This window comes from Hyposmocoma kahamanoa, unplaced genomic scaffold, assembly GCF_003589595.1.
Source record: "Hyposmocoma kahamanoa isolate Upper Pololo Valley unplaced genomic scaffold, ASM358959v1 96983, whole genome shotgun sequence".
In the NCBI taxonomy this organism is placed as follows: domain Eukaryota; kingdom Metazoa; phylum Arthropoda; class Insecta; order Lepidoptera; family Cosmopterigidae; genus Hyposmocoma; species Hyposmocoma kahamanoa.
Genome location: NW_020655291.1, coordinates 1 through 9987, shown reverse-complemented (window position 1 = coordinate 9987; position 9987 = coordinate 1). Strand labels below are relative to the sequence as shown.

Below are 9987 nucleotides of genomic sequence, written 5' to 3'. Positions count from 1 at the left end.
AAACGACTCATCCGTAGAACAAAGATCTATGTGCAAGAATACTTGTTTTCAGGACATAGTACATTTCGTTCGTTCTTCTTCGCTGTGGATGTCAGATCGACCGTTGTTCGATTTTATATTTCCGAAACAAAATAAGATATATAAATTCTCAAAACACCTTTACATAGGTCTTAGTTTGAATATCGAAATTATTCGTAACGTACTTATTCTCTTTTTGGTAATAATCGCATGGGACTTTGTTCTTCGGATGAGTCGAAAATTATTCCGGCACGTGTTACATTGGCCCCTACACTACTATCCCGTAGGTAACTCAAAGGTGAGGTTACCAATATAGAAAGCGTAGATACTATAATCTTATTTTATATATATATATATATATATATATATATATTTATGTCATGACCTTTTTTTTTACTTCCGTGGCCATGATGGATGATGATGGGACCTGTAAAGGGCCCGAAACGTTGGTTTGTTTGAAAATGTTATACTAGATGGTGCTTCTCTCAAGCAAGTGAAGCAGTTTATATACCTGGGTCACAGGGTGACTGATGCGTTCACAGATAACTTAGAGGTATTGACGGTAAGGTGCAATATGTTGGCTCGCAGGTTTGCACGGTGTACGAACGAGGTCAAAGCAACTCTTTTTGAGGCCTACTTCCTACTTCCAGACACTGCACTTGCGGCCTATGGGTTAATTATACGCAGAAATCCTTCAATGCCCTGAAGGTCCAGTATTATAACACCTTCAGAATACTGTTGCGGCTGCCCTAGTTCAGTAGTGCGTTCGGCATGTTTGCGGAGACACGTACCGACGGTTTTGATGCAGTTGTACGGAAACACTTTTCGTCGACCATGAGCAGGATGCGTGGCGGCGGTAACGTGTTCGATTTGTGCCATTGGACCAGCAGCTTGATTTTGATTGCCTCTCCCGATCGGAAACTGCGTCTTTTCCGAATCGAGGCGCATAATGGCGATTCACAACTGGCCGATCGGAAACTTTTGACATTTCTAATCGCAACAATAGTTGATTTAACTCACAAATAAGAAGATATAGTAGGAATCAGGTTCACCTTCTCGCTCGGAAACCCATCTGATTTCGAGACTACATTTGAATCAAAATCAGGACGCAGAATTCATGTCACCAAGAAGGGCTGATGACATGAATTCTAATTCCGCGTACCTATTATTTATTTTTAATTATTTTCTGTTTTTTTAGTGTAATATACTAACATAGTATCAAGTTTTCAATTGTTACTAACAAAGTCGATCAATGATCTTAAATAAAAATTATTATTATTATAAAAAAACTAATATAAGCAATTTAGATCCGAAAAACAGGTTAATTTCCTTTTTTAACTGTAATTCAATTTGGGCCTAGACGTCTTAACTTAATAGTCAATCTGGTATTCAAAATCTTATTAGTTTTCCCAGTGAATGAAATTCATAAAATTAGGATTGGTCTGTCGTTTTAAACGTCATGCTGACTTTCAACTTGGTCGGCTAATTTAGTTTTGTTTGTCACTAGCTTACAAATTTTTTTTGCTTACAAATTAGATTTCTGGCGTAAGTAGAAAATTTGTTGGCACAGGGCTACACTAACGAAACACAGTCGAACCCATACAGATACCAGACGCTATGTATGTGGCACATGTGGAAAAAGATTCCTTGACAAACAGACATTGGACGAACATGGGGTCACGCATTTGCAGGTAAGTCGAACATGGATCGCAAACATTCTATCACTAACACAGTGAAACCTACACGAAAACATGACAATACATATGGAAAGGAATTTTTCAACAAATGGACGTTACACGACCACTGGCTCACGCATTAACAGGCAAGTCGAACACAGATAACAAACATTATAATACTCACACGGTGACACCTATACGAAAACTAGAATACTGTATTATGCGATAAAAGATAAACATGGAAATAAATTCTTCTATTTTATTTAAAAGTTATTTGTTTATTTTAATATACTTATTCATTCGTTTTTAAGAGTCGATTCAACCTCAAATGGCTTTGGTTGATTCCGCATGACAGTGAAAGTGTTGAATGTATCACTTTGGAAAAAATGTATAGTAAAGTTGAGGATACTTGGTACTTGGTGCAACGGGCTGGTATCCGCAACTCGACGACAAAGCGCCTATTTTGCGTGGGGTGGGTGCAGGGTCCTACTCGTGCCACCCAAGCTCCTCCAGGAATCTCAGCAGCCTCCTTGGTTTGCTGAAGACTTCGGGGAGCGACCTTGGCTCTCCAAGGTATTTTGCCCTGTAGTTGGCCACGCCGGAGCACTGAAGTAGGATGTGCGCAGCCGTTTCCTCCCCCTCCATGCACGCTCTGCATAGAGGGCTGTCTGTGATACCTATATTGAAAAGGTGTTTATTGTATGGACCATGACCCGTTAGGGCGGCAGTTAGAGTGCGAAGCTCTTGCCTTTTAAGTTTAATTAGTATTCGAGATAGACTGGCGTTGAGCGTTGGGAGTGCTTCCATCGCCTGTCTACAAACCGTAAGGGTGGTCCATGTATTATTATGTAAAGATTTTGTACCTTTGTGTATAGTTGTTCTGGACCATTGGCAGGGGAGGGACACTATCGGTTCTGGTCCTACAGCGTCCGTCTCCGACCCTTTCCTGGCTAGTTCATCTGCTGCGTCGTTGCCACGTGAGCCGCTGTGTCCTTTAATCCACTGAAGAGTTGAGGATATATACAACGTGAAAACACGATTCCTAAAAACTTTCACGATAGAAAAAAAAAACACAGGTTTACCTCGAAATTTTATAAGAAAAACCGCTGTATTCAATAAATGCTTTACATTTCGACCCCTCCTACGTAAAGTATCGTATGTCGAAATTGCCAAGTTTACAGGGGAGCGTTTTAAAGTTCTGAATTCACTGAAAGAGTGATCACCATAGATCATCTAACCGATATCTAGGATTTTATAATACTCTATGTGAGTAATGAGCTTTGCCGAATAAAACTGAGAAATGCTAAAATTACGTGTTATGTTCGTTTCAGTGAATTCAGAACTTTAAAACGCTTCCCTGTAAACTTGGCAATTTCGACATACGATACTTTACGTCGGAGGGGTCGATTTATCAATTCTTTTTTTTATACCAACTGAACTAAATAAAAAATTTATAATACACGATATACATTTTTCAAACGGTGTTAATGTCGTTTGTAAAAAAGTAAATTCTGAATTAAAGCCAGTGTTCCTGTCGCTCGACACGAGCAATAGAAGTGATTTAGTACAACAATTTTAATTCAAGCCAAGGTAGCATCGACTCTAGAGTAAAAACATCTTGAAGTTTTTGAAATCAACATTTTTTGGAAAATTTACATCAAATTTAAAATCACAAAAATTTAGCTATACGAGGGTCAAACTGAAAGTTCTTAGAACTGGCCACTTATAAACAATATAATAAAAAAATAATTCTTAAATTTGAAAATAGAACTCTTTGCCAATATTACTGAGTATATATTTCATTCATTTGTCATTTGTTTTACGATTTGGCGGCAAATTGAAAATTGTCTGTGTCACGTCAACATGAATTTAACACGAGAAAATTTTCGTGCAATGATTTTTTATGACTTTCGATGTCATTTAAGTCAACAAGAAAGTTATCATAGACTACGATTGGCCTTTCACGATGAAGCCCCATCTCGTGCGACTGTTTACAACTGGTTTAATGAGTTTAAACGTGGTCGCACTAATCTCACTGATGATTTACATGAGGGACGGCCTTCTACGGCGACGACTGAAGATAACATCTGTGTTGTGCGGCGTATGATAGAGACTGACAAAAGAGTGACCTATCAGCAGATTCGGACAAGCTTAGGCATCGGTATGAGTCAAGTGCACAAAATCCTCCACGAACATTTAGCGGTCAGGAAGCTTTGCGCCCGGTGGATACCTCATAATTTGACTGAGGCTCAAAAACTCCATCGTGTGGATTGGTGCCGTAAAATGATTGAAAGATTTAACGGAGGTGACTCAAATGCTGTGTTCGACATACTAACAGGTGACGAAAGCTGGATTTACTGTTATGATCCTGAAACCAAAAGACAATCTGCTCAGTGGGTGTTTCCTTTCGAGGAGTTGCCAACTAAAGTGAAGAGAGATCGAAGTGCGGGAAAAAAAATGGTGGCCTCGTTTTTTGGAAGGATAGGTCATTTCGCAACAATTGTGTTAGAGGATCAAAAAACAGTTTCTGCAGAATGGTACACTACCAATTGTTTGCCACTTGTCTTGGAAAAAGTTCGAGAGAAACGACCTTGCAGTAGGATCCTCCTTCACCACGACAACGCCTCGTCGCACACCGCCAAGCGAAGGATCGACTATTTGGCGACATCAAACGTTGAATTATTGGGTCACCCGCCGTATAGCCCCGACCTCGCGCCTTGTGATTTTTATTTATTTTCAAAAATTAAAGAAAAACTTAAAGGAAAGCGGTTTATGAAAGCTGAAGAAGCGGTGGCTGCGTATCGCGATGCCATTGAAGACACCTAAGGACGAGTGGGCAAAGTGCTTTTCCCAGTGGTTCCATCGCATGCAGCGGTGTATTGACGTGAATGGACAATATTTTGAAAAGATATAATAAAACTAATAACTGGCTAATGTAATCAGTTTTTAATTTTCTAAGAACTTTCAGTTTGACCCTCGTACTTAATAAAAAATATATATATTTACAACCAGCATAAATGTCACTATATGACATAATTTTGATGAGAAAATTTGTAATTCAGATAAAACCTTTCCAATGCCACATCTGCCTGAAACAATTAACTCGCCGCTCACGGCTTCGAATGCATCTACGAGCACACGAAGAAGAATTACGCCCCAGACTGGTTCTAGTTTGCGCAGTTTGCTCACGAGCCTTCCGGGACGCTGATCACGTACAGGTAAATTATTGAAATATTGCAGCAAGTTCCGAAAAACTTTGCTGACACAATACCACTCTTCTACCTTAATATTATATTTCTTTCAATTCTTAGGCCCTTTCTTATTTATTACAATAAATAATGTGAAGTTTTTATGCCTTCTCCAAATACAAATGCAAGTTAAAATTAACTAGATAAAGCGACGCGATTGTCGCATACACACAGAATAAAAACCAGCTGAATTGAGAACCTCCTCCTTTTTTTAATAAGTAAAAAAGGAAAGTTTATTGAAGGTCATATTGGCTTGCGAGACCAAAGGTCGTATTGTCAATAGAAACAAATTCTTCATAATGGCGGCATAATAAGAAGGGATTACATGCTCCCTTATACGCTAAATACATAAAGACCTTATACAGAAAATATTAATATGTAATAATCGCAATACGGAGTACTAAAAAACCGACCTTACAAATCACTCATCCCCTAGTTTGCCCATTAGAGGTGGAATATTTTCTTCAAATTTAAATGGGGCCACTTCTGTGGTACCCTCTTTCCAACAAAAAAAAGGATCACCAAAATCGGTTCATAAATCATAGTCATCACGTAACATACATACAAAAAAACTTGCAGTCGTATTAAGAACGTCGTTCTTTTTTGAAGTCTGTTTAAAATGTGAAACAATGCAAAAACAGGTTCAAGAGAGTTTTCATCAAACACTACTCTACTACTGTTTGATGAAAAGTGTGGTCAAGTATTAATATTTAAATTTTTGTTGAATTGATATTTCAATTTTTTTTTTATGTGAAAATACTCCACTTGTTTGTTTTATAATTATTAATACAAACGAAACACGTGACGAAATATTATATATATAACAGATTTCTCATAGATGCAGCTACGGCTAAAATGTCGTTGAACAACCAAATACAAAGACACGATAACAAGCACATAGAAAAATTCGTGAGGTCCGCTGGTTCGTTCCGTGGCTTAGTTGGTATAGTATCTGGCACGGTATGCCAGAAGACGTCGGTTCGAATCCGGCCTGATTGAAGGAATTTTTCCTGAGTGTTCGATCTTTGTGATTATTGGTAATAATAGTTATGATTTCTCTTGTTTAATATTATTTTTTAAATTTAGTATATTTAATATTTTTATTTTTGTTTTTCTAAAAAAAAAGCGCATTAATCTGTGCGATGACTGAAGCCACCTCCGTATAAACCCGTTAAAGAGATTGCAGTAGGTAGGTTGTAGGTTATATTTAAGATTTAAGAACCAATGTAAATAATTTTGTTTTGGAAAATAAATGAAAAACAAAATGCTCCGTAATTATTATTACAGGAGCACATAACTAGATGTCCGGAATGTATAGAAGAGTTCGCCAACGAGTTAAAGGAAGAAGAAGCTGTCACTGTACTACTGTCTCCAACCAGCGGCCTTGTCAGACATACCGTCCAGATTATTGGTATGTTAAAGGTCTTATATCATTCCTGAATTAGTTTGATTTTTCATGTTATTTCTAAACAATTCCATAAGCCACATTAAATTTTTTTAGGTTCCCAAACTTAAGATAACATTATAAAATTGACCGATGCTGCTCTGCTCTGCAGAGATCCCGGTTCGATTCTCGGGCCGCCCGGGAGAAATATTATTACCAAGTGATGAGACGAACAAGTCGTGGGCCTGATAATAAGCTACACGCCTCTCCATGACAGTTGCAGTGCCACTCAGAGCTTAAAACTATTTCTGCCGCCAAGCAGTAATGTCAGCATTATTGTGTTCCGGTTTTGAAGGGTGCTGGTGAAATTACAGGCACATGGGACTTGTCGACTTATGTTTCCAGGTGACGGGCGCAGTGGCAGTGCCCCTCAGATCTTTGCGATTTAAAGCTCTGAGTGGCACTGCAACTATTATGTACAGGCGTGTAGTCTACCATCAGGCGCACGATCTTGCTCGTCCCGTCACTTGTCGTTATATATATATATATATAAAAAAACGTATCTCAGTTTTACTACGAAAGTAACCGATGCCTTACTTTCTCAAACTCCTATATTAAAAAGAGTGATTATTCAGGAGATGCCAAAGCTTTCTATTTATTTTAAATTTCTTATCAAGGGTGTTAATTTGGATGCATTGCTTTAAGAATAGGTAAAAGCCAGTGTGTGAATATGAAGGACATGTGATATGAAATCAGCCTGCAATGTTGTTGCCCTTCGGTACAATTGGTCTACTTTCCCGATTGGTCCAGTTTCACTATCCGTCTACTTTCCCGATCGGTCCACTTGTTTTTCCCGATTCGTCTTATTTCCCATTTCGTCTACTTTCCTGTTTGGTCAACTTTCCCGTTTGGTCCACTAATTAATTTATTTTTATTTTGATAATATACATGTAAGTTAAAAAGGCAATAAAAGTTTAAACACCAAAAAATAAAACTAAGATTTTTAAATTATATGAATAAAATTGGGTCCCCGCAGCAAGGTGAAAACATTGTGTTGAAACCAGTACGTTGAAGAAGGTTCACATCCCTCGGCAAACATGTGAAGACCCCAACCCGCATTGGGCTAACGTGGCGGACTATGGCTGACTATGGCTTAAACCATCGTCTGAAAGGAAACCCGTGCCCAGCAGTGGGACGTATCAAGGGGTTGATGATGATTATTACCTTTGTCACAGAGTCCCCAAAACTATCAAAACCAATACGTCGCCAAGTGGAAGGGTCTCAAGCCGAACCTCTGCTGTCGCGAGTGTCGGATGAGGCGCGCGCCATCATACGCGTCGTCGAAATAGAAAAGGCCTTCCGCTGCGAATATTGTGAGGAGTAAGTACATAATGTGTAACTACTACATCGACCCCTCCTACGTAAAGTATCGTATGTCGAAATTGCCAAGTTTACAGGGAAGTGTTTTAAAGTTTTGAATCCACTGAAAGGAACATAACAGGTGACTTTAGCATTTTTCAGTTTTATTCGGCAAGCGGTTACTCACACAGAGTATTGTAAAATCCTACATATCGGTTAGATGATCTATTAGATTAGCTTTGTCGTGTTATGCTCGTTTCAGTGAATTCAGAATTTTAAAATGCTTCCCTGTAAACTTGGCAATTTCGACATACGATACTTTACGTAGGAGGTGTCGACATATTCCATATTTATAATAATAATTGATGTTTTCGACAACAATCTTTTTCGGATCGTACTAATCTCCTCAAATGTTGAGTGTGTGCGTGTGTGCGTGTGCGTAAATATTTCAACTCATCTTCTCATTAGTACTGTCAAATTAATATCTATGTTAGCCTTTAGTTGCATTAGTTTTAACTTGTAATATCACTTTTCCACTTTTTCTCACTTTTTCCTTTTTTTTGTAATCCTTATGCAAATATGTTTACACTTCGCATAATAACGCTGTATGTACAAGGTCTACATTCTAGATTAAGACTATAAATTGTATCTCAACATGTTCCACTGAATGTAAACTGTTTTGTACGTCCATTAAAATAAAATAATAAGTTCTGGCTTGGATACAAGTCCTTTGAGCCATGTTTTCGTTTAATTATCGGGATCCTCAGTAATATTTTCCATTGTGGTTCTAATAAATTATGTTTTCACTTTCACTTTAATCACTTATCTTCTATCACTTTGAATTCGTAGTTATTCGAATTTTTAGGATAAAGTCTTTTGTAATTTGGTTTAAAATAAGGAATATAGTTCTAACTTTCTTCATCACTATTTCTTTCTTCGTTTTTTCTTTATAATATACTTAAAATAAAAATAAAATTTGTAAAAGCTGTACTTGTAACTTCCAAAGCCCGCCATTTTTGTTAATAATAATATAATTATTTATTCAAACTAGTGGTGTTCATGTAAAAAAAATATCGATATTTTTCCGATGGGATATATCGGAATGTTTTATAGATATTTTGCGATATGTCGGTATAACATCGATATTTTCGATATATCATAAAGAATTCTAAAAGATAAAAGGAAGGAAATTTTACTAAGAGTAAACAAGTAAAACCACCAGTTTTGACAAATTAATCAAATGTATTTCTTATTCTTATATTCTCATTGGCTAGCCGCACACATACAATATTATTGACAATCCAGGTTTACGTATGTATGTTTCCAACACAACAATATCGCCCGCACAGAAGCAGTATTAATGTCTACATTTTTTTTTTACAATATCAAGTGATGGGACGAACAAGCCGTGCGCCTGATGGTAAGCTACACGCCTGTCTATAACAGTTGCAAGGTGCGATATGTTCTGGTATTTTATTATAGGTTTTTACCACCATTGCAAATTTGAATGCTTCCTAAACCTACCTCCTGAAACGTTGTAATTTTGTAAATGTAGCTTTATTACAGACAGGTTGCGATTGTTTCAGTGTATTCTATTCAGAAGACGGCCTAAACAATCACCGCGTTATCCATAAAGGCGTCAAGAACCCTTTCACTTGTCACATCTGTAAAGTTAGCTTCGCTACGTATTCCAGGTTAGTTCCATTGATTACCATTGATTTGTGGTAATACAGCTTGTGTAGAAATTGCCAGCAACATAACTACTAATTAAATTAAAATAATAAAAAAAACCTAAACAAAACGGTGTACTGCTTGTAGAGACCAATTTAATGAGTCCAAACACGATAGATGTACTGTAATTCGTAGGGGATTACCAAACTATTCTGGTACTCCAAAAAAACTCAACAAGTAAGTCACTGGCCATCTACTACTCGTCGAGATCGATCCGATGAGTACACAAAATCCCAAAGAGATAGAATAGAAGTGCCCAAGCACCACTTATATATACATATATTATAGTCCACACGTACGCTTGGCCACAATCTCACCTGATGTTAAGCGACGGTGTGACCAGCGATAGTTTGAGCGTATAGGCATTTTTTAGGCAATCGCGTCCCGTTTGCCTAAAAAATGCCTATTCACTCAAACTATTCCATTTTCCGGAAACACAGACTATTCCATTTCTTTGCCCTACGCATCAGAAAGGTGGAGGCCAAGCGCTTAGTGCGAGTAGATGGAATATCAACGACAATGGAGTGTTCCGGACCTGTGTCTAGTCGACCGAAAGAGGAACGGTGAGGGT

General features: G+C 37.8%; 1 protein-coding gene across 1 annotated transcript; it reads left to right on the top strand.

Annotated features, from left to right (window-relative positions):
* Positions 1 to 1616: 1616 nt before the first annotated feature.
* On the top strand, positions 1617 to 9379 carry LOC113238575 (vascular endothelial zinc finger 1-like; the record flags this gene model as incomplete). The annotated part of the gene is made up of 5 exons (XM_026475397.1): positions 1617 to 1709; positions 4757 to 4912; positions 6230 to 6353; positions 7562 to 7706; positions 9272 to 9379. Coding segments are annotated over exons 2-5 (473 nt in total), but the record flags the coding sequence as incomplete, so codon positions are not given.
* Positions 9380 to 9987: the final 608 nt, after the last annotated feature.